Consider the following 25,747-nt stretch of genomic DNA (forward strand, 5'->3'; position numbering starts at 1 on the left):
ACAAGTCCTACAGCAGTCCGACTAATAGTATTTGTCTTGGCTAGCTCCCAATGCCTGTAGGTTAACACATGTCTTTGGGTTCAGGATAGTCTCCTCAGTTTACTCACCCCACATGAAAAGGAAGGGGAAAGACTCATGTCTTGATAATTCTTTCATATCCCCTGTTTGTCTATGATTTGCTGCTGTGAGATGCGTATGTGTGTACTAGATTCGAAGCGTATCACTTCTCTCCCCTGTCCATTGGCGGTGGGTATGTGTGTAGGAGTGGTAACGTTGGTCTTTATGAACCCTAAGTGCTCTGTATGCTTGTATATGCTGACTGTTGGACCTGGAGGAGGGTGGCCTGGTATAACAGGAATGATTCACTGCGTCACTCATCAGTAGATAGGACAGAAAGCTGTAACCGGCTTCATTCATAGCAACTGGTGGCGCGATGAGCTTTCATCAGGCCCACTCACTCTTCATGTGTAGAGGAAAGATTGCTGTCTCACTTGCTTGGAAATTAATTAGAATGGATGCTGGGAATTCTCTCCCCCACACCGCTTGAAGTGTCCTGCCTGGGCTTTTCATGCCCTCGGGAGGCTGCCTCCCCTCAAGTTTTAGTGTCGCTAAAGGACTCTCTAAGGTGTTTCGTTATCGCTTCTTTATATCTTCATGGGACACATGGGAGGGACACTGCACAGTCGTAGCCCAGGAAGTTGTAAGGGAGGGGAAGCACCAGGTGGGTTGTTTGATGGCACCCCTGTGAATACGTGACTGGGCGCTGTGCTCTCTTGATACACGTGGTCTCTCTAAGTATAATCTTGCCCCATATCTAGCTAGGAGGACTGCTATTCTTTTTAAACATAAAGGTAGGGATTGTACTCGGGAGTCTAGTCCAGTTTTGCTTTTGCAACCCCCCCGGCGATTCTGCAGCCCTAGGGCCATCGATGATTAGAAGTAACTTTTAAGTGCTGAGAAGGAGAATAATACCGTCATCCCTTCTTGCCAGTTTATTAATCCAGCAGTTAGATGGGTACAGATGATTGTACATGCAATATATATGCAACCTTCCTATCAAAAAGCAATGAGATTTGGTGCTTGTAGCGCTGGAAGTATCGGCTTGGTCCGCGGCATCAGAAAATTAACTAGGTGACTTGTAAAAAAAAAAATGTATATGAACGTGGCTCTATTAGGTTGGCCGTGCTATGGGCGTTGCTCGGCAATCCAGGGAAAAATGGGGCGCGGAAAGGATTGTTCTGCTGTTTGGTTTCCTGGAGGAAGGACATTGTATGACGACATTTCTCAGAACCGTTGCTCAATTGAGTGGTCCCCAGATATTCAGGTGGCGTGGGGATACTGCGGGAAATTGGAGATAGTCGGAACTAGCTTACCACTAATGCTAACGCTCCAGAAATCGACACTAGCCTCGGACCATGGACGCACACCACCGAATTACTGTGCCTAGTGTGGTTGCATGAAATCGAATTTATAATATCTGTTTTACAAAACCGGTTTAATGTAATTCGAAATTATCTCGTAGTGTAGACGTACCCTGAGTTTAAACAGACTTATGCAGAAGGCAGGCTTCTCCTTCCCTCAGCCAGTCTCCCTGCTCCTTGCTGCAAGCTAGAGGGAAGCCCTGGCAGCTGCTGCTCAGTGCCAGGCAAGGATAAAGCATGGAGCCTAGTGTCCATAGCCTGGCTAGAGGAGGAGGGAAGACATGGAGAAAAATGTGACAGTGAGTTTTCACTTTTTCAGGCTTATTCCAATAGTAAAGTTTTATTACAGACAGTACTGGTAGCAGTAATAGTAGCTTTATTTTCTCTATCCATGTCATGCAATGGGAGGGATCCATGAAGTACGTAGGAGAGGTGGGTTGCTTGCGTTTGGACCATTTGGGTAAGAAATGTAAATTACTTTCACCCCTGCCCAAACCCCAGAGCTCTCAGCCACCTCTGCAGCTAGTAGCTCCAGGGATGATTTAAAGGGCCTAGCTCCTAGCTTCAGCTGAATCCCCGAGCTCTTTAAATCTTGATTTAAAAGCCCCGGGATTTAAAGGCCCCAGCTCTTCCAATAGAGACCACGCCTCTTCCGGTGAAGGCCCCTCCTCTCCCCCTCTGGGAGTACCGGCAAGTCCTTTAAGTTACTTTCACCCCTGCCTGTGAGGCCCGATCCTATAAGCGTACTCTGAGGTCGCCTCCCAGATCAGGCTCCTCTGGGGAATCCCAGTGATTTTCTAGGCACCTAGAAGTTAGTTGGGGTGATTCTCAGCATCCCCATGCCTAGGTCCTTTTGTGAAGCTAACCCCTAGTTCCAGGCAGACCATCCAGGAGCCTGCCTTGCCCCAGGTGGCCCCATAGAGAGGCAGGGCACAGCATTAACCCTTCCTGTGTCAGCACACCAGGATCTGAGGGCTTAACTTCCCTGAGAGTTAGAAATTTTTCACTAATATCAATCTAACTCTCCCTTGCTGAAGATCCAGCCCATTGGGTTTTGTCCTGCCTTCAGTGGACATGAAGAACCATGGATCTCTGTCCTCTTTAGAACAGCCCTTAGCATATCTGCAAACTTCTCAGGTCTCCCCTCAGTTTTCTCTTCTCAGCACTAAACATGCCTAGTTGTTTTATCCTTTCCTCACAGGTCAGGCTTTCTAAACCTTTGCTCATTTTTGCTGCTCTCCTCTGGACTCTCTCCAATCTATCCTCGTCTTCCCTTAAGTGTAGCACCCAGAACAGGACACAGGACTCCAGCTGAGGCCTCACTGGTGCTGAGTAGAGCAAGAAAGTTCCCTCTCATGGATTATGTATGACACTTCTGTTAATACACCCCAGATTGATATTAGCCTTTTTCGTAACTGCCAGGACTGTGTCGTATGTTCATAATTGCAGTATGTCCCACTCTGTGGGCTGGACCCAGAAGAGAACAAGGGATCTGCTGGTAGCTAAAGGAGACCTGCTTTCGCTCAACTAATAGAGGCCAGGAATTCCAGGCTGGAATTTTTAAAAGAGACTAAGGAAGTTTAAAGACTTTTGAAAATCTCCCACTGGAAAATAAAGAAACATCCTTATAGTCCTCCTCTTTCTTGAGACAGCCAGTTTCCAGAGCCCTCACTTAGAGCCCAGTGAATCATTACATGGCCAAATATAAAAATCTTGGGAAAAAATATTGATTCATTTCAACCTGAAACTGATTTTTTTTTCTTATCTATCTCCCTCCATTCAACTCTCATTCAGGCTTTGCAAATCCCAGTGATCTTCTAGGTGCCTAAAAGTTAGTTTGTTTGTGAATCCAGCCTCCACTGCCAACTCCTATTTATTGTCAATGGGATCTAGAATCCCTTTGAAAGTTCCAGCCTGGGTTGCAACTGATACTTTAAACTAATCACCACCAGAACAAAGGGGAAAACAAATGAAGAGACAAAACAAATGTAGAGACAAACTTTATTAACAGCCCACCTGCAATGGGTTACATATATTGTAGACCATATATGCACATATATATTGTGGCAGAGCTCTGACCTTGCTCCCGTGGGTCCTGCGCTTCTAGGCAGTTTATGCTAGCCTCAGTGGCTCATTGTGACCCTCCACGTAGCCCTTCTCTCTCTAGGGCCAGGGTTACAGACTACTCATAGGCCTGCAAGGAGGTTGGTGAGAGAACTCCCACAGTCTCTGTTCAGCCTCCTGTACTGACAGGGGCCTGACTTCCACTCCCAGGATATGTTCTTGTAGTGGTGGGTTGGGGGGAACCCAGGCCCACCCTCTACTCCAGGTTCCGGCCCAGGGACCCTAATGGTAGCAGTTGTTGGCAGCCAACCTTTCACTGCCAGAGTTGCTACATTTCCCTGGACCACTTCCCCACAGCTCTCCTGCTTCTCCCTTCTTCATCCTTATCTTAGGGCTCCTTTAACGATGGTCTGAGGGTGTCTTCAGTAACCAGCCCTTCAGTCGCACTTCTTCGCCTCTGGCTCCCTGGATCTTCCCTGTCTGACTGGAGTAAGCCCTTTCTATAGTATCAGCAGGGCCTTAATTAGAGTCAGGTGGTCACATTAACCAAATGGCCTCACCTGACTCTTTGCAGGTTAATTAGAGTCAGGTGTTCTCATTAGCCTGGAGCAGCCCCTGCTCTGGTCAGTCAGGGAACAGAAAACTGTTAATCCAGTGGCCAATATATCTGCCTTCTGCTATTCTGCTGTACCCAACTGGCCTGGGTCTATCACAATATGCAGAAATAGAAAAGGAAAATAGAACTGAATGTTAAAAATAACAAGAGGGTTATTGCAATATATTTATATCTGGCTAAAGTACTTATTTGGCCCCCATTACAGTATTCCTGAGTGCCTTGTAATCTTTAACATATTTATCCTTGCAACATCCCTAGGAGGTAGGAAAGTGAGGCCCCCCAAAGGGCAGATTTTTAAAAGTATTTAGGCACTCAGTGGCATTTTCACCTATGTCCCTACCGCCCATTAGTCACCAGCCGCAGGAACTTGAAGCCAACCCTTTTATATCATATCCTAGTGCCCGGGCCACGGACTAGCCTTCCGCCCTTTGCTTTGTAGGATCACAGCAATGAAGGGTTGGAAGGGCCCTCGAGAAGTTGTCTTGCCCACCCTCTCATGCTGAGGCAAGACTAGTGCAAAGCAGTGCTGTCATACTGCCCGAGCGAACATTTCAATCCAGGCAAGAAGGCTGGGAATTTCCATGGAGCAGAAGGGAGTTAAGTATCAAAATTCCATTGAAGCTAGTCTCCTAATTCCCTTAGGTTCCTTTGGAACACTCAGTTTGGGGGGTGGGTCTGCAGTCAGTCCAGCAAACCATGGTGGACTCCCCATTCAAAGCAGGCATACCCTCCACTCCTTATTGGCAGGTTTGCCAATTTCCCTGTATTTGTTTCAGCCTTTTCTGTCCCTGCCAGTGTCATTTTAGGGCTCTCCCTTTGCCATACAGGGCTTTTCTCAGGGCCTCCTTCACCTCCTGATTCCTGAGGCTGTATATGATGGGATTGAGAAGCGGGGTGACCACGCAGTAGAAGACTGCAACCACCTTGTCCAGCTGGAAGGAGAATTTCCTTGTGGGCCGGGCATACATGAAGGTCACTGTGCCATAGAAGACTGCCACCACTGTCAGATGCGAGGCACAGGTTGAGAAAGCTTTCTTGCGCCCAGCGGCTGAGGGGATGCCGAGGATGGTGGTGATAATGCTCCCATAGGAGGCCATGGTCAACATGAAGGAGCCCAGGATGACTGAGGAGCAGAGGAAGAAGCTGAGCATCTCATTGAGGTGGGTGTTGGCACAGGCCAGCCTTAGCACAGGCAAGATGTCGCAGAAGAAGTGATCCACCACGTTGGGGCCGCAGAAACGGAGCTGGGAGATGAGGATCACTGGTACTAAGGGCAGGAGGAAGCTGGTGATCCAGGACCAGGTGGTGAGCTGGATGCACACCGTGCCACTCATGAGAGCTGTGTACCTCAAGGGGCTGCATATAGCCAAGTAGCGGTCATAAGCCATGACTGCCAAGAGGAGACACTCAGTGGCACCCAGGGCTAGGAAAAAATAAAGCTGGGAGATGCAGCCGTTAAAGGAAATCACCTTCCTTTCCACCAACAGGTCAGTCAGCATCTTGGGCACTGTGACCGAGGTGTACCAGATCTCCAGGAAGGAGAAGTTGCCCAGAAAGTAGTACATAGGGGTGCGGAGGCTGGGATCAGTCCTGGTGAGAAAGATAATGACCATGTTTCCCATCATGGTCACCATGTACATGAGCAAGACCAGCAAGAAAACCGGGACCCTGATCTTCTTCAGGCTGGGGAACCCAGTGGTGATGAATTCAGTCACAATGGACTGGTTTGCCCATTCCATCTTACACTGACTATGTCACCTGCAAGAGAAATGAAAAGAGTGGCCATGTAAATGGTAAAGTTGTTAATATTGTTCCAGGTCTGGGAAGGGAATAGGGTTGAGTCGGGTGGGGGTGAGTGGGAGCCAGGATTCCTGGTTCTCTTCCCAGATCTGGGAGGGGAGTGGGGTCTGGTGGGTTAGAGCTGGAGGGGCTGTGAATCAGGATTCCTGGGTTCCATCACCAGTTCTGTGAGGGGAGGAGAATCTAGTGGGTTATAATCTAATTCTGCCAAGCCTATGAATAAGATCAGGCCTTCCAAACACAACTTATTTATTGCAAGGTTTCATTGTATGGACCGAAATGAAAGTCTCCATAGAGCACAGTTTGAGAACTACTCCAATGTAGTTAGGCTGGGAAGGATTAGAATTTTTAGGTAAACATCAATTTTACTGCATGAACACAAACCAACAAAAATATTTCCATCTATAATAATAAAAATTTACAGACAGGAAAAGTCAAAAAATAAAATGCTACTTGAGAACTTAGCAGATTTTGATTTAAAGATATATACTTCATACATTTTGACATGTGATGTTGACAATTTGTGTTTTAATGACTATAAATCTTTAACTTTTTGAATCTCAGTGTGACGCTGCACCCCAATAACGCTTTATGGAAATATGCTTATGAAAGTAAATATGATATAACTGGATTATGTTTTATGCCACATATGTAATGTAACATACCTCTGTAAAGGTTATATTCATCCTATTTGTATTCATGTGTAATTTTTGTATTTGAAGTTATGAATATTGGCTGTGTACTTGTTTGAGTTTAAGTAGCCTTAGTAAAGCATTTGGTCAGCTTCTTGAGAAAGGAATGTGCAAATTAAGAAACATTTAACTGACAATGGATCTTGGAGGTTCTCCAATCCATATAAGAAGTCTTCCTGGAAATATTCAAGATAGTATGGGGGCAATGGCTGCTGCCTGTTAAAATTGAGTCATGCATGGATATGTGACTTGCCCATGTGACTCCAAAACTCCATCTTGGAGCTGGATTTTGCATAGAAGAGAGGAGGGGGTCACAACCCACAACAGAAAGTCTATTTAAACCCCTGGAGACTCCTCCATTTTGTCTTCAGCTGGCTCAAGAGATAGCCTCTCCACCCCAAAAGGATACCTGAAAGAAACTGGAACAAAGAACAGTAATCATGGGGGTGTGAGTGATTGCTGGATCCAGACTAGGAGGAGGCTAGTTTGTAAAATAAGCTAACTGGAACATCTCTGAGGGTGAGAGTTCATCTGTAATCATTGTCTTACTGTATTAGATGTAGACTTGCATGTTTTATTTTATTTTGCTTGGTAATTCACTTTGTTTTGTCTGTTATTACTTGGAACCACTTAAATCCTAATTTTTGTATTTAGTACAATCACAGTTTACTTATTAATTAACCCAGAGTATGCATTAATATCTGGGGGGGGCAAACAGCTGTGCATCTCTCTCTATCAGTGTTATAGAGGGCGAACAATTTATGAGTTTACCCTGAATAAGCTCTATACAGGGTAAAACAGATTTATTTAGGGTTTGGACCCCTCTGGGAGCTGGGCATCTGAGTGTTGGAGAGAGGAACACTTCTTAAGCTGTTTTCAGTTAAGTCTGGAGCTTTTAGGGGACGTGGTTCAGACCTGGTGCTGGGTTTCAGACAGGCAACCATGTCTAGCTCAAACCAGGCAGGGTACTAAAGTCCTAAGCTGGCAGGGAAAACGGGCTCAGAGGTAGTCAAAGCACATCAGGTGGCAGTCCCAAAGGGGGTTTCTGTGATCGACCCTGTCACTTTCAGCTTCTACTGCCATTCAGTGATTATTGTCTGACCCACCCTAACTTCCCACAACTTTGAAAATTTAAATCAGTAAAAACGGGGAGGAGGGAAGGGGAGGGAATGCTTAAAAATAAACATCAGTATTTCTCATCACAGTTATATAAAAATAAAAATTGAATTCCCCCAAGCCTAAATATGTCACCTTCATTCTGGTCTTCTTAAGTGATTACCCCTACCCCCTCCACCCGACCGCCTCCACCCCACGGCCCCACTCTACTTCACTCAAGACCTGATGCTGTATCCCTTACCAAGGAAAAGTCTCCAAAAGAATTTTAGCTGGGTGAGGACCACAGTTCAAGGCTCTTAAATTTATTCATAGGGATGCAGCAGTACTTACATATTCACTTTCCACGACTTCTTCAAGATAGACAACTTGAACCCAGTGCTGTGCTTCGCAATCAGTCCTGTGAAAGAAATGAAAACTCTTTAGGAACCGATATTGAAGGAATATCTAGGTGACCTCCTCTGGTGGGGAGAGATGGACAGAAATGTAAAAGGAGATAGCAAAGAATTTTTGCAACATGTTCTCAACAGTGTTCAGAAACAAATGGCAACACTTTCACGTAGGAATTGACATTCTATTGTCATCTGAGCTATTTATAGGGAGTGCATCTTTTTCAGATCATCAGAATCCCTGGAGACACAATCCCTAAAGCTTTGTATATGGAAGCTTAAATAACATAAACAAGGTGGTTTGATTCTACCACTTATACATTGGACAGAAAGTTATTTGAGGCTTTTGCTTCTGTTTTTGCACAGCATCTACTAGAGCGGGGTCCTGGCTCCTAGGGCTACCATCATCATCATCGTCATCTTCATCAAATTTTATGTCAGGCATCACCATAGTCTTCCAATTTCTTCTCCTTAGCGTGTGTGCAGATTTTGACTCTTGGGAAGACAAGGTTGGGAATGCAAGGTTTGGCATGAAGGCAACCTTAGGAGAGAAAGAACTCCGTGAGCAGGAGAGTTTGCTCTGTGCATTGGGCACAAAGTCAGTTCTTGAGGTGGAGTTGCTCCCTGGGAATTGGATATTGCTCTTGGACCAAGAATCCTGGGAGAAGGAATGGCCCTGCATGCTGCTTCCCCACCTCTGTTCCAGAACTGGTGTATGTGCGTAAATAAGGCATAGAATCCTAGAATATCAGGGTTGGAAGGGCCCTCAGGAGGTCATCTAGTTTAACCCCCTGCTCAAAGCAGGACCAACACTAACTAAATCACCTCAGTCAGGGCTTTGTCAAGCCGGGCCTTAAAAACCTCTAAGGATGGAGATTCCACCACCTCCCTAGGTAACCCATTCCAGTGCTTCACCACTTTCTTAGTGAAATAGTGTTTCCTAATATCCAACCTAAACCTCCCCCACTGCAACTTGAGACCACTGCTTCTTGTTCTGTCAATTATCACCACTGAGATCAGCCAAGGTCCATCCTCTTTGGAACCCCCTTTCAGGCAGATGAAGACTGCTATCAGTTTGGCTCATTCCCCTCTCTTGGGGCCTGCTGAATTCAGCATCCCAGCACCATTCCAGGCAGTGGAGTCCTGTAGGAAATGGGGGTGGAGGGTTCAGTTTGGAACATGCTGGTCCATGCTATCACAGTGCTATTTCTGGTGGAAGTTATACGGCTTCGATGCGATACAATAATGCAAAATCATCTATCTCCACCAAGTTTTCTCTTGTGCTCTTCAGAGGTGTAGCGGTGTGCACTGGCTAGTGGCAGCATTTTGTAATAGTTTCTTCCAGCAGGGGACGACAATGATGTGTCTACACTGGAATAAAAGCGCTGCAGAATAGCCTCAAATGACCTGGGTCAGCTGACTCAGGCTCCCGGTGCTTGGCTTGTGGGGCTAAAAACTGTGGTGTAGATGTTTGTGCTGGGGCTGGAGCCTGGGCTCTGGGATCCTCTCGATGTGTAGACATGCCAGAACCTGAATGTCTACACAGAAATTTAACAGCTCCACAACCTAAGCTCTGCAAGCCTGAGTCAGCTGAGCTGGGCCAGCCATGGGTGTTCAGTATAGACGTAGACAGAGGTCCCACTTTGCATCAGCTGTTCTCACCTTCCTGCTTTAATCATCTATTTAACAGTGTTGTGTTGGTTTGCCTAGGGTTGCCAACCCTCCAGCATTGTCCTGAAGTCTCCAGGAATTAAAGATTAATCTTTAATTAAAGATCTTGTCATTGGGTGAAACCTCCAGGAATATGTCTAACCCAAATTGGCAATCCTACCTTTGCCCGTAAGAGGTGGCTGCATTTCAGGGCTCAGTTCCAGAGACCACCAAGTACATTTCTATTTCAAGTTCAGTTTGATGCATTGCTAAAGTGCTTTGTGGTCCTGCGTGCAGAGGTGGCTCTAGCTTTTATGCTGCCCAAGCACGGCAGGCGGGCTGCCTTTGGCAGCTTGCCTGCAGGAGATCTGCAGGTCTCGTGGTTTTAGCGTACCTGCCACTGACTTGCTGCCAAATCCGTAGGGCCGGCGGACCTCCCACAGGCAAGCCACTGAAGACTGCCTGACTGCCGCCCTCGCAGGGACCAGCAGGGTGGCCTCCGCGGCTTGCCGACCCAGACACGCGCTTGGAGCACTGGTGCCTGGACCTGCCGCTGCCTGTGTGACAGGATCCCAAGACAATATTAATCACACCAGTGAGCTATGACTGTAGTGTTTAGGGTGAAGCAAGTACAGATACGGTCATGTGAATTTCAGAGACAAACATACATGATCTCTGGATTCCAAATAGGCCCAGAAGAGCAGGGAGGGGATTATCTGCTGTTTTTTAGAGACACAAAGTACAGTAACAACTTGGCAGGGAAATATTGAGTGGTGACAGCTAAAGGACATTGCATCATCTTTGTTGTTCTACATGAAACATCCTGGGACCACTGTGGAAAGGGAAAGATTCTGCTCCCCTCAGGGAATTATTCATTCCCTTCTTCTCCAGATGAACAGCTGCAGCTCCCATTGAAGTCAATGAGGCCTCAGCACCAGGGCCCATATGAACAGTGGACAGATGACCAGGGACAATGCCAGGTCCAGGAATGTCTCTTGCCTTGGCCACACTCACAAATGCAGGGCAAACAGCTCAGCTACGTTGTTGGAATAATTAATTCTCTTGATATTAATTACTCTTCCTAGCTGTTCTGAGGATGGTCATTGCCTCTGCCAACAGGGATTTACACTGCTCTGTGCTAACAATGGCAGGAACTGAAGAATTCAATCCCTTGACACCATTTATGACCATCCCTTGACTGCCTCCCCATCTCACTGACTGCCCCCCCATGAGGGCAGGGGACTGGACTCGATGACCTCTCGAGGTCCCTTCCAGTCCTACAGTCTATGAGTCTATGAATCTCCACCTGCCTCCCAAAGGAAAGTGAAGCACTCAGGGGATAAGTAGTCTCTGCAGGTGGTTGACATGAAAATTTATGACCAGCTCCAGAGACTTACAGACCCAAAGCCTCCTGGGCATTAATTAGATGTTAATCATACTGAGCTGGCTAATGGAGTCTGGTGTAGCTCCATTGAACTGAATAGAATCATTTCGACCAAAGAGAAGTGGTGGAAGACATGGATGGTAATACTGAAATAATGAAACTATAATAATACTGTTCTTAGGGAAATATTGCAATGTGAAATTAGAGAAGCACCTCCACCCTCTTTTGCCTCCCCCAGGTGTCCATTATATAGTATAGCCACCCCTCCCCCACCCCTAACCCTCTGCTGCCCCTAGTGCCCATGATACTGTATGGCAGCCCCTTCCCCACCCCCACCCTCTGCTGCCCCCTAGTGCCCATTATACAGTATAGCCGCCCCTTCCCCAACCCCACCCTCTGCTGCCCCTAGTGCCCATTATACAGTATAGCTGCCTTTTTCCCTCTTTTCCCATTTGCTTCCCCTTATTGTTCCTTATATAGTGTATCTGCTCCTTACCCCTCCCCACTCACGGGGGTCTCACAGCCCTGGCTCCATCCCCCATCCAATCAGCCACACTGCTATTTTGTTGTCCCGCAGCCTGAGCTCCGAGAGACTGAGCCAGCTGACCTGGACCAACCGCGGACTTGTCACAAGTCTTTTATTGTAGTGTAGACATAGCCACAAAATCAAGATGCAGGATTTGTTGTGTCTGAACCATCCAAGACAGGTGTCTGCTCAGCATCCTTTTGAAAACCTACAGTGAAGGAACTTCCAGGACCTCTCGAGGCATCTGTTCTATTGTCCTACTGTTCATACAATTAGGAAGTTTTTCCTGAGATTTAATCTAAATCTGCTGTGCTGTAGTTTGAACATATTGTCCCTTGTCTTGGCGTCTGTAGCAAGAGAGAACACTTTTTCTCCATCTTTTTATGGCAACCTTTCAAGTATTTGAAGACAGCTATCACGTCTCCCCTTACTCTCCTCTTTTCCAAACTAAACATACAGTTCCATCAGCCTTTGCTCATAGAGCTTGCATTCCATCCCTTTGATCATCTTTGTCACTTGCCTCTGGATCCTTTCCAGTTTCTCCATATCCTTGCTGTACATTTGTGACCAAAACTGGACAGAGTACTCTAGTTGCGGCCTAGCAAGCACCAAGCAGAGCGTTACTATCACCTCCCATAATCTGCATGCTATGACTCTCTTAATGCAACCCAAAATTGCATTTGCTTTTTTTGGAACAGCATCACATTGCTGACTCGTTTTGTGGCTGTGATCCACCACAGCTCCTAGATCCTTCTCAGCAGTGCAGACGCCAAGCCAGTTACACCGGGTCTGTATTTGGGCATTTGATGTTTTCGTCCCTAAGTGCAGCACCATACATTTCTCTTTGTTAAATTTCATTTTGTTGTCTAGAGTCCAATTCTACAATTTACAAAGATCCGTCTGAATTTTAGCTTTATCCTCCAAAGTGTTTGCACCCCTGCCCACCAGCTTTGTGTCCTATGCAAATTTGATCAGTGTAGTCTCTATTCCTGCCACATGGTCATTGGTAAAGATGGTAAACAACACTGGACCCAGAACAGATCCCTGTGGAACCCCACTTGAGACCTCCCTCCAATCTGACACAATTCCATTAATAGCTTCTTTTTGTTTACAGTTTTTTAACCAATTATCTACCCATTTAATGGTAGTTCCCACAAGACCACCTTTCTCCAGCTTACTTATGAGAATATCATGTGAGACTGTGTCAAGAGCCAAAAGTTAGATCCTGAGCATGTGAATAAGAACCAGCCAGCCCAGCTCCTGAGCGAGAGAATGCTTAGTGCTATCTCAGAGCCCTGGCTTTCTCCATCAAATGTCCCATCTCTAGCCATGGCCATCCCTGATGCTTCAAAGGAAGGAAACTAAAAATATAAAATCTTCTCCCAGAATACATTGCAGGAAAAAGATATCTTCCTGACCCCTGCAAGTGGCTGGCTAAAACCCTGAAGCATGAGCTTTTAGGAACATAAAACATACATTGGAACTAAGCCGTACTGTATTGGTAAGTTTATTGGATGGAATGTCTCCATGCCCACATCCACTAACATGCCCCTTCACACAAGGACAGATCCCTTCTCTGCCTTCATCCCCATTATCTCATGCATCATACTGGGGTAAGAGAAGGCTCTAAACCCAGTGAAAGTATCAGGGTAGCTGAGATGACATCCCACCAGTCTCTTCACAGGTTTCCTACTCTAGGCTGGCTTGTTTGACTGGGGAAAAAGTCCACAAGTCAGTCCAGGACGCAGAAATCTAGTAGGAGGATACCATGATGTCTCTCATTCTCCTTTCACTCACCCCATTGTAAATCAGGAGTTGCTCCACTGGGGTCAGTAGTGGTATTGAATCACTGTAAGTTAGAGGAAAATCTGGCCCTTATATGACACCCACCCATCTCTAGTGAGCCTTTGCACACTTGCGTAAATCTGGAGTAAGTGAGTGAGACACAGCTATTCTTGATTTTGGGGGTGTTCCAACACCCATTGATTTAGATGGACGGATGAGCTTTGGCTCCAACAGACACTGGACTGGGTCTTTACAGAGCAACTGAGCTCAGAATCCATCCCTCTGTGTTCTCCATTAGTTTGGCAGCTAATTAACTGTTAGCTCATCCTCTGATGATCCAATGGTGCTTTAGGGATGAGCACCCAAGGGTAAATTAGAAGAAAAAGTGTTATATGCTCCCCATTTCTGTCACTTCAAATTAGGTGCAGCAAGGTCTGTAATCATCTCTTAAGCCTCCTGTTTAATTAGCTCTGAAATTCAAAATCATGTGGATACATGGTTTTCCCCCCTAACCTTTCTGATTTGTTACTGATATTACATGTCTCTTGAAGAAATTCCTTGCTCTGAACTGTTTTTATAGGTGCATCTTTATGAAACAAAATATCTGCATCAAAATATCTGATCTGTTAAATTTTCAAAAAAGTAAGTATTCACTTGACAACATTTTCTAAAAACGTCATTTTTTTTATCGAGTGAAACAGCTATTGAATATAAGGGACAGTTTCCTTTTTATTTAAATAGGAAATGTCGACTTTGCTCCACTTAAATTATGCCTGAATACTATAGTTCAAAGTGATGTCCATTGTTTCTCTCTGAAGTTCACCATTGAGAGAATGCAAGACTTTTTCCTCACCTTTCTGGTCAATTCCTGATGTTATTACATGCTTCTTGATGTTAAAACTCCTCATTTTCTTTGAATTATTATTATTATTATTGTTATTTAGGTGCATCTTTGGGAGACAGACAACACTGCAGCAAGATAGCTGATCTGTTGAAATTGTGGAAAGTGTAAGTGTTCACTGAACCTCATTTCCTAGATGTCTTCTTCTTTGGTCCAATCCAATGGCCATTGAAGTAAATGGACAGTTTCCTTTTGATTTGAAAGGGAAATTTAGACTTTGTCTACAGTGGTATAATTAAAGCAGTTCAACTCCAAGTGTGGATGCAGTTATAGCAGTATAAATGTGCTTACACCATTATTGTACATATTGTATATATACCTGATATTGCCACACAGGAAGGGGAATAAGATTTACTGGTATAAATCACCATTATTCTCGTATAGCTGCACTCATATTACAGGCTGTACAGCTATGACTGTATCAGTTAAAAAATAGACCTCTAATCAACATATTTATACTAGCCCTATAATTTTGTGTAGACCAGGCTTAAAGAATATTGATTATTGGAGAGAATCAAAGAACTTCTAGAGAGACAGAAGGTGGGTGAGGTAATATCCTTTATTGAACCAACTTCTCTTGGTGAAAAGGACGTGCTTTCAAGCTTTACAGAATTCTTCCTCAGGTCTGGAGAAGGTAACTAGAGTGTCCATGCTGAATACAAGGTGGGACAGATAGTTAAACATAAGGTGTTCACACAAGCTTTAAGAGACCACTTGAATCAAAGAGGGCAATTAATGGTTAACAGGCAGTGGGGTGTGCTACAAATTGTTGTAAAGAGCCATAAAGCCAGTGTGTCTGTTCAGCCCATGCCTTTTAGTGTGAAGCAGAGTGATGAATTTAGGTTCCTAGACTCAGCACCCCACGTGACATATCTTTCAATATCCATGAGGTATACTCCTCTAGTGCATCAAATGCCCCAATAAAAACTGTGTGGGGGAAACCAGGTAATTGCTAGGCTCTTGCATGAACTCACACAGGAAAATAATAAAAGACAAAAACACCACATTGCCCGTGGATGAACACTTTTCACAAAGGGATCACTCCATTTTCAACCCATCAGTCCTCATCCTCAAAGGAAACCTGCAAAACACATGCAGAAGGTGTGCCTGGGTATTTAAATTAGCAACTCTGCTTTTTGATATTTCTAGTTCTGTTTAATCTAAACTGTGGTGCAATGTATGTTTTATCTCTCTGTAAAGACTTATGGCAACTTTTTAAAAGATATTTAGGGACCTAATTTTCAAAAGCATCTAGGACAGGTGCTAGGCACCAAGGTGCTTTTTAAAAATCCCACTAGGCACCTAAATACTTTTAAAAAAAATGCCTTTAGTCAATGAAGGTTGCAATTTTTGAAGCAGTTTCAGTGAGTTAGGCACCTAAATCTCATTGAGAGGTTCCTTTGACAGTCCCAAAGTAAACCAGGGTAATTAAAATGAGAATCAATCCCATGAAGCATTCCTGCATTCCTGATCATGATTTTATTCGCCCTTTTCTCCCCCTTTCCAGAGTAAGTAGCTGAACTGTAGATGGTTGGATGTAACATTAGAAGATATGACAGAAAGATACTTAATGTGCTTTCCCATAAATTAGAAGTGTCTGAAAATGAAATCTCCAAATACAAAAGTTCCGAATCCCAACTTGTCACAAAGGACGTGATCCAGCACTCCATTATTGCAGTTTTGCACTGGGGATTTCAATGGAATTACAGAGGTATACAGCTGAAGAGGTTCAGCACTCGGTCACATTGCTGTAGTATCTACACCTGTGAATAGTGTAGCTGCTATCAATGGGTTACTCCAGGGCAAACGTACTGTGAGAGAAAGAATCTGGACTTTAGGGAAAGATGTAGGATCAGATTCTAGCCACAGTCAAACCAGTGTAAACCTGGAGTAATTCCCCTGAAATTGGTAACATTCCTCCAGATTTACCTGATATACCTGAGGGCAGAGTTTATGCCTTAGAGAATTTAACCTATTTTGCAAGCAGATAACTATGTTCTTGAGTAGATTTGTTATTCAGAATTATTCTTCATATAATTGCTACCCGTCATTCAGAGCACATGAATCTGCTCTTATTTACACTGCTATAAATCAGGAATAGCTTCACTGAAGTCACTGAAGTGAATGACATCACCACTGTTGTGGATAAAAGCCTGATTCTAGTCTTAGATGGAATTAAGTTCGCAGCAATCTGTCTATCTAGGTACTCATTTTAAAGAATCAGATGTGTTGATTGGTTTTGATTGGACAGAGTGATATCCATTCTTTCCATTACCTGCTGAAAGAGTGTAATGCTTTAAATCTATCTATCTATCTATCTATCTATCTATCTATCTATCTATCTATCTATCTATCTATCTATCTATCTATCTATCTCTATGCATGCCTCTCACCCCCCTTCTTTCTCTCTCTCTCTCTGTTGTTAGATGTTTGGCTGTGTGTTGTGTGTTTTTTTTTATGCTGCCCCAGCTCTGTGCAGACAACCGGCACAGCAGATGTTGAGCGAACTGCCCAGTGACCACAAGATCCATTAAGGTACGAAAGCACCAGGCCAGGTTTATTGTTACCAAAGCATGGCAATAGCACCTGGCAGACTGTACGAGGATACTAAGACGTATGCCAGTGACAATGGACACAGCTCAGTGAATGGAGGGACTTTCCATTCCCCCCTCGGCTAGACAAAACAATCAGGTTAGTTACTGCCCCCTGACCTGGTTAGTTATTACTCATCACCTTACACATGTGGGTTCAATTAAAACATTTGTATTACATACTGTATTCCTGACTTTGTCTTTTAGGAGGGGTCAGTGTGTTCCTGTTATCCTTGGGGAATGTTTCTGTACAATCCTTGATATCAGAATGTTCTCGTACCACTTAATATTGGAATGCGTTTGCATAAGTACTCTGTGCTTAGCACTTCTTAGAAATACGTATTTCTGCAATATCAGATCTGTTCTTGCCAAATTCTGTAAGCAGGTCCTGTCTCATACCAGCCTCTAATACAAGGGCTTATGTCTCAGGCTCTCTTCCTACTACTACTACCATTACTACTCTCTCTCTCTCCACCCCACCTTCCTGCCACTTTAATTAATGATGTGTTTAATTCGAATAAGCCATTGTGTATTTTCTTTGTATTAACCCCACAGATCTGACTATGTAGCTATGGAGGAGTGGAACACAACACTAGTAACCCACTTCATCATCCTAGGCTTCCCAAGCCTCCAGAAGCTGCAGCTCTTGCTCTTTTTTGTGGGCTTGATCATTTACCTCATGACCTTGTCTGGACATATTGTCATCATCACGATAGTACATCTTGACCTCCATCTCCACACCCCCATGTACTTCTTCCTCAGCAACTTCTCCTTCCTGGAGATCTGGTACATCTCCAACATTGTTCCCAAAATGCTGCGGGTCTTCCTGGCCACAGACAGGTCCATCTCATATGCCGGCTGCATCACCCAGCTGTACTTTCTCATCACCTTGGGTACTGCCGAGTGCTTCATCCTGGCCATCATGGCCTATGATCGCTACTTAGCCATCTGCAACCCACTGTGCTACCCAAGCCTCATGAACAACAGGGTTTGTGTTCGGCTGGCCATATGCTCTTGGGTAGGTGCTTTTGTTGTCAATGTTCCACCTCTGGTCTCCCTCTGCAAGCTGCCATTCTGTGGGCCTAACGAGATCAACCATTTTTTCTGTGATGCCCAACCCTTGCTGAAACTCTCCTGCAGGGACCCCCTTGAGGCCGAGACAGTCAATTTCATTGTGGCCACCAGCATCATTGTCAGCTCCTTCCTCCTGATCGTGGTCTCGTACATTCTCATCATTGTGACGATCCTGAAGATCCCTTCAAACCTGGGGAAATGGAAAGCTTTCTCCACCTGTGGCTCCCATTTGGCCGTGGTGGCCATCTTCTATGGCACCCTGATGTTCATGTATGTGCGGCCAACCTCCAGATACTCCAACGACTCAGTGAACTTCAACAAGCTGGTGTCCATGTTCTACACGGTGGTGACGCCCATGCTCAACCCCGTTATATACTGCTTGAGGAACAAGGAGGTTAAAGAAGCTCTGAGGAAAGCAGTGATGAGAAGGTGTGTGCTGCTGCCCAAGGCTGGGAGCATTTCTAATGGAGGCTAGTAATAGAGGGGAAGGTGAAGCTGAGTATGGCAGGGAGTACATGTGTGTGTGATGTTAAATACGTATTCCTCTAAGTCAATATGTTTCGTTCCTTTTAATTTAACTAATTTTACTATGTGCTCTCTCTCTCTCTCTCATATGCAGGAAGCCAGACTAGATGATCATAATGATTATCTGGCATTAAAAAATCTATCTGTCTATCTATCTATCTATCTATCACCAAGCAAACATCCCCCCCACACACACACACACTGACTTTCTAACCTGTTTTCTATAGTGTCCAAGGGACATATCTTTAAAGGTATTTAGGCAAATAGCAGGATATTCAAAAGCACTTTGGTGCCTAAAAGTCATTGATTTTAATTAGGCCTTGTCCACACTACAGGGTAATTTGATGTATCTTATGTAACTCGTATAATTTAAGTCGACATAGTTTACATCGACTTACCAAAGTGTCTACCCCGTGCTGTATCGGTGGGAGAGGCTCTCTCGTCAACATAGCTTCCACCTCTCACTGAGGTGGTGTACCGAAGTGAACAGGAGAGCGCTCTCCCAGCAACTTATCACATCTTCACCAGACCCACTAAATCAACACTGCTGCATCAATCACAGCACCGCCAATTTAGCCCCATAGTGAAGACAAGCCCTTAGTATTAGATGCCTAGGTGCATTTGAAAAGCCCATGAGCTCCTGAATGTCTTTAAAAATCTGGCCTTGTATCTCTTCGATTGTCTGCCAGTCTATTGTCTGCCACTCTAATCTATCCACTATCCTTTCATAGACAGTGACTCTCCTCTTTCTCTCAGTCCATCCAGGATCTAGTACTACACCGATGGTACCTGAACACCTCCCTGCTGGACCATTCTCTTCTCCTGCATTATTATATCATATTGCATAGTTTAAACAATTATGTATACAAGCAGATGTTTTAACTATTGTAAAAGTCATTTGCAATTATAAATGTAAATGAATAAATATATCTATCATCTAGCCAATCTCTCTCTCTCTTTCTAATGTCTCTATGAATGTATCATCTCGGAATCCTGAGTGAAATCCTGGCCCCATTAAGGCCTATTGGTGCATGATTTCACCTGGACTAAGTTATTCTCTTTGGGTGGATCTGCCACCTGAGTTAGGAGTGTGGTTCCCTGAGCAGGAGTATAAAGAGCAGTATAGCTGTAGCAGCACTGCTAGTGGCAGCAGGGGCATGGCTGAGCTGTTCCAAGTACCTGCCTATGAAACAGCTTCAACAAGAAAGACAGAGGGAAACCCACAGCAGAATATCCCATAGGCCTCTGGTTAGGATACCCACCCCACCTCCTCTATTCCTTTCTCCCCTCAGACAGAGGGTGGACTTCACTTGATCCAGAGGCACCCCCTATCCCCTCCTCAGCATCTCCCATTGGATAAGTTAGATGGCTCCCTGTCTAGCAAGCTGGCTAGTGTGAATCCTGGTCTGAGGCAGCTATCTCTCCTCATTCATTGGAGAGGGAGCTGAGGTGCCTAACCCAGGCTTTGGGGATCACAGTGATTTTCTAGATCCCTACAAGCTAGGTGCTGTCAAGCTCAGTATCAAAACACCTAAGTCCCTTTGGGAATCTATCCCCATGTATCATTATCAGAGCAGCAGCCTCTAAGCCCAGTTTAATTCAATTGTGGCATGAGAGCACACATTTCAGAGAGCAGCTCTCCAGGCCCGAGGCAGCCATTCCTGTGAGTGGCTGTAACTCTGTGGAGTTCCAAAGAGTTGTTTCTGTTAACACCAGACTTAAATGCACCCCGTTCTTGCCCTTCAGAAAGCACCCTGGATCTACAAGTCTTGTCTTAAACAGGAGAAAACACCTATCTGTTTTCTTTTATTGAGCAGGTTTGTAACTGGCTGAAGTTTTCAATTTCTTTATTAATTTCTGCTGGTGAAGAATGAGTAGCAAGCCATGTGATGAACTAGCTGGCGCAGAGTGATCCAAACACACGACTGACTTGCAGACAGCCTCCCAGCAATAACTTTGAGTGATGCATGTTGCATTTTTTTTCCTAGCTGCAAGCCATAACTAATGTGTTTATTGGACATTCAGTGACCTAAACAATCTGAGTCACAAGCAGGGAAAAAACTCACCTTGTAATCAGTGCAGTGTATTGCGGATCATGGATTCTGGGTTCAATTCTCATCTTCAGCACAGAGTCACAGTGTTACTTTAATTGGTCACTTCAGGCCTAGTTTATAAAGATATTTAGGCACTTAAGTAGGAATTTCAAAAGCATTTCAATGGCAATTAGGTGCCTAGCTGCTTTAGAAAATACCACAAAGTGCCTATATACCTGTAAAATATCTGGCCATTTGTGCCTCAGTTTCCCCTTAAAAAATGAGGATGAAGATGATAATAATATTCCGATTGCTTAGAGGTGATGGGAGGCTCAGAGCTTGGCTACACTTGAAATGTTCCTGTGGCACATTTGCAGTGCTGTAGCTGTACTGCTGAAGCTCTTCAGGGTAACACTACCTACACCAACCCTGAGAGGTGGGAGCTCTTCCCTCCACCTAGTTCTGTTTACACAAGGCCTCAGATCAGCTTAACTATGCCACTCGGGTGTGGTATTTTCACATCCCTGAGTGAAGTAGTTGTGTGATCTAATTATCGAGTGTAGACTAGGCTTGTATCATTTAATTCTTGGGAGTCAGGTATTACAGTGACCAGTGCTGTATAAGTGCCAAGATAAATGAGTAGTAACGTTTTGATTAATTACTGAATCAGAAATACCAGTAATTAGTTAAGAACAAGAAACTCCATTCATCAAATCTCTAATGTAATAAACGTATATTTCATGACTCCTCTGGGAATAAACTATTAATCTTCAAATCCGATAACAGCAGCCTCCTTTGTCTCAAATGAAAGTAGAGTGATGAGACGTTAACACCTACAAAAGATCCACATCCTGAGCTATAGATCATTATGTAAAGATGGATTTGGCTGCTTGGAACCATGAGGACACAAAGTTCCTATGGTTACATACAGAAAATGCAGGTAAGATAGGACATTGCAGAGATCTGGATTCTGAAAGTCACGCAGTCTAGCCTGATATCGTTTGCAGTCGTTTCATAGAAACCAGGGGAGTTTGATTATATTTTATATTCATAACATTCTAATATACCTTAAATAATAATAATCCAAGTACACAAAAGGTTGTTACAAGGAGGAGGGAGAAAATTGTTCTTCTTAACCTCTGAGGATTGGACAAGAGGCAATGGGCTTAAACTGCAGAAAGAGAGGCTTAGGTTGGACATTAGGAAAAATGACCTAACTGTCAGGGTGGATAAGCACTGGAATAAGTTGCCTACGGAGGTTGTGGAATCTCCATCATCGGAGATTTTTAAGAGCAGGTTAGACAAAACACCTGTCAGGGATGGTCTAGGTAATATTTAGTCCTGCCATGAGGGCAGGGGACTGGATCAGATGACCTCTTGAGGTCCCTTCCAGTTCTATGATTCTGTGATTCTTTATCAGGACAATATGACAGTATTTTTCAAAGTACAAAATACTTGAACAGATGCACTTGAAATGAAGTAGAGAAGATGGGAAGGCAACCAAAATAATATATATATAAAGTGATGCTTGCAGTGGTGCTGTAACCAGCTTGGTCCCAGGATAGGAATGAGAGAAGGTGGGTGAGATAATAGCTTGTATTGAACCAACTTCAATGGAATAGATGAGCTCTGGAGCTAAAAAGCGCTCTTCTTCAGGTCTGGACAAATTAGCTAGAATGTCCCAGCTAAATACAATGTGGGTCAAACTGATAAAGGTAAGGGGTTACCATATTGCAGGAAACCAATTAGAGTGAAGTAAGCAATTAACACTTGTGCAGGCATTGGACAAAAGAGGTTATAAATTGGGACACTCTGATTGCTTATTCCAGACAGGAAGACAAGAGTTGGGTAGCTTGAGAGCTTACCCACCTTGTATCTCTCTGTAGCAGAGTGGATCTCTGCTCCGGCCCTGAAGGAGTTAAAAAGAGCCCAGAAAAGGGGCTGGGGCTGGAGCAAGCAGCCTTTTGAGCTGGGCAGATTGAGGGAAGTGACAGCAGCTGGGGCCATGCCCCAAACTGAGCCACAGGCCCTTATAAAAGGGCAGAGAAGCCAGGAGCCCAGAGAGTCTCTCTCTCTGTTCAGAGAGAGAAGGGCCTGGCTGCTGGAAGCTGAGATAAGGTACCTAGGGTGAAGCAGGGCTGGGGAAAGGCAGAGGAGCTGGGGAGCTCCTGCCTGGAAAGCCCCAGGCTGCGGCCCAGAATTAGGCCAGGAGGTACTGGGGTTGTAGGGTGCAACCCAGGGGTAGGCCAAGGCAGCAGGTCCAAACCCCTTTGTGCTGATGATGAGTGGCTCGATACTGCGTCTGCCCCAGGGGCATGGGGCTAGACAATGAACTGGCGTGCCCTACACTGAAGCACAATGGGGGATAGAGGGTGGGGGAGTTCCCAGGGAGGGGAACTCCAAAGGGAACGGGTTACTGCCAGGGGGCAGAACCCCATGTTAAAAGGGCACCGGGTGTCCAGGGGGGACACGGGACCAGTAGCAGAAGCCAGAAGCAGATCACTGGCCTGCAGAGAGTCGCTCCGCTGCAAGTTGCAGCTAATTCCCGGAGAAACCAGCATGAGAGCGCCGCAAGGGTGAGTGCCCGCCAGTTACACCTCCTCATTTACAAAATAAACAATATTGAAATAAAATCTGTTGTTTCTCTCAATTTGTATCTCATCCACCCTTAATCTTCATTGCTGTGAACAATTGAGGCTATTTTCTGACAACCCAGACTTTTACTGAATATTTTATTCTTTGCTTAGATTTTTTTAAAACCAATATCTTACAGAAACTCTGTTCTACTAGTATTGCTCTGATCACATGCTCTAACGGTGCATTCATTGACAATGTTTTATGGTATAAGAACATAGAAAGATGTTTGAGCATAACTTGTTGAGCCTCGTTCTGTCTTCATTGTGACTCAACTTTAGTCCCAATCCAGGCATATGTAATGTTACACCGACTAAGGATCTGGAGGATCAGATCCGGTAGTAATCCACGCTACCCACAAGAGTGACTGACAACTTTGATACGGTCTCCCACGGTATTCTTGCCAGCAAGTTAAAAAGTATGGGCTGGATGAATGGACTATAAGGTGGATAGAAATGGCTAGATGTCGGGCTTCAACACGTGGATAACGGCTCCATAGTCTATACGTTTGGCAAGCTTCGGTACAGTGGGTGCCCCAAGAGTCGTCTTGGGGCCATTTTTGTTCAGTATCTTCATTAACAAGCTGGAGATTTGGCGTGGATTGCACTCCTCAGCAATGTTTGAGATTAACATAAACTTGGGAGTGCGTAGATATGCTGCGAGAGTAGGGATGGATCAGAGGGACCTAGAACAGAGTTGAGGATTGGGCCCAAAAGAATTGATGAGGTTCAACAAGACAAGTGCGAGATCCTGCATTAGGATGGAAAATACCCATTCCTGTTTACAGCTAGGATCTGAGAGGGCTAGGCAGCAGTTCTGCGAAAAGGACTTACTTGTTATGTTGGGATGAGGAAGCTGTATGATCAACGTTGTGCCCTTGTGTGCCAAGGGTTACGACAGTCTGGGCGTGTATAAAGTGGGAGCATTGCCAGATCGCAGGGGTGTGACGATTCCCTCTATTTTGGCAATGGGTAGGCCTCATCTAGAGTACTGCTGTCTAGTTTTGGGCACCCACACTACAAGAAGGATGTGGAAGAATTGGAAAGAGTCCAGCAGAGGGCAACAAAAATGATTAGGGGGCTAGAGCACATGACTTATGAGGAAAGGCTGATTGTTTAGTCTGCAGAAGAGAAGAATGAGGTGGGATTTGTGAGCTGCTTTCAACTACCTGAAAGAGGGTTCCAAAGAGGATGGATCTAGACTATTCTTAGTGATAGCAGGTGACAGAACAAGGAGTAATGGTCTCAAGTTGCAGTGGGGGAGGTTTAGGTTGAATATTAGGAACACCTTTTTTACTTGGAGTATGGTGAAGCACTGGAATGGGTAACCTAGGGTAGTGGTGGAATCTCCTTCCTTAAAGGTTTTTAAGGCTCAGCTTGACAAAGCCCTAGCTGGGATGATTTAGTTGGGGATTGGTCCTGCTTTGAGCAGGGGGTTGGACTAGATGACCTCGTGAAGTCCCTTCCAACCCTGATATTCTGTGATTCTATGAAGGTCAATGGATCAGTGAAATGCACCATCCAGTATTTTGATGTGGTGGGTTTTGAGCTTGGATTTACATTTCATGGCTACTTCTGTGTAAATCTTCTTTAAACACAAACATCCACTCCTAAGACCCACATCTCTCAAACACAAGCACACTGCACATAGACACACAAACACAAACACACACAACAAAACAATGAGAGCCAAATCTCCAGCCAGAGAAAGTCAATGGAGTGACAGTGATTTACTCCACCTGAGGATTGGCCTGCCATGTGAGTTTGCGCATGTGGTTCATATTATGAAGGTATGTATTTTGTTTTATATGTATATATATATATGGATTTGTGAGAGTGCATGATGGTGTGCTTGTACATTTGAGTTTATTTGTGTACATATGTTATTTTGAGCATGTCTGGGCTTTGGGTGTTTACACATATGAAACAGAAAAAAATATGCAAGATATCCATGAAAACATAAAAACTCATATAAAATCATACACAAATTTTGTAATGTCCATTGAGATCAATGGATTAAAAGTGCTGTAAAAAACAAGTACTATTATTAAACAGGAAATTTTTGATTTTCTACGGGAAAAAAAAAGGGTTCCTGTGGTGGGTTAAAACTTTTAACCGTAGGATAACTCACCATGGCCTTAATTTAAATTTATACCAAATCCACGGGTTTGAATGTTTAACACAAGCTATTGTGACAGGTTTCAGAGTAGCAGCCGTGTTAGTCTGTATCCGTAAAAAGAACAGGAGTAGTTGTGGCACCTTAGAAACTAACACATTTATTTGAGCATAAGCTTTAGTGGGCTACAGCCCACTTCATCAGATGCATAGAGTGGAACATAGAAGAAGTATATATATATGTAACCCTTCTGCCACTCTGAGTTGGCAGCAACAAAGGCCAGGTTCAGTATCCAGGGGTTCTGTTTCAATAACACAGTGCATAACCGGCTCGAGCCCCCACCCAGTGATCTGGGACACTTACATACCACACCCTCCTGAGCGCCTCTAGGAGGCAATACTTCCCCTCTCGCAAGCACGGAGTCTGAGTGTAGC

At 44.6% G+C, this 25,747-nt stretch overlaps 2 protein-coding genes across 2 annotated transcripts; one reads left to right on the forward strand and one right to left on the reverse strand.

The window, feature by feature from the left end:
• Positions 1–4,746: 4,746 nt before the first annotated feature.
• Positions 4,747–8,106, reverse strand: LOC116820442 (olfactory receptor 6N1-like). The gene is made up of 2 exons (XM_032772915.2): positions 8,040–8,106; positions 4,747–5,859 (listed from the first exon to the last, which is right to left on the reverse strand). Exon 2 carries the CDS (start codon positions 5,838–5,840, stop codon positions 4,899–4,901), a length of 942 nt encoding a protein of 313 aa, XP_032628806.1. The 5' UTR covers positions 5,841–5,859; positions 8,040–8,106; the 3' UTR covers positions 4,747–4,898.
• Positions 8,107–17,503: 9,397 nt separating this feature from the next.
• On the forward strand, positions 17,504–18,481 carry LOC116820454 (olfactory receptor 6P1-like). The gene has a single exon (XM_032772928.1). The coding sequence runs from the start codon at positions 17,504–17,506 to the stop codon at positions 18,479–18,481; it is 978 nt and encodes a 325-aa protein (XP_032628819.1).
• Positions 18,482–25,747: the final 7,266 nt, after the last annotated feature.

Source organism: Chelonoidis abingdonii, chromosome 14, assembly GCF_003597395.2.
Source record: "Chelonoidis abingdonii isolate Lonesome George chromosome 14, CheloAbing_2.0, whole genome shotgun sequence".
NCBI lineage: Eukaryota > Metazoa > Chordata > Testudines > Testudinidae > Chelonoidis > Chelonoidis abingdonii.

Bases quoted from the DNA above. Each gene is read 5' to 3' on its own strand.
- LOC116820442 (XM_032772915.2), bottom strand. From the start codon at position 5,840: ATGGAATGGGCAAACCAGTCCATTGTGACTGAATTCATCACCACTGGG.
- LOC116820454 (XM_032772928.1), top strand. From the start codon at position 17,504: ATGGAGGAGTGGAACACAACACTAGTAACCCACTTCATCATCCTAGGC.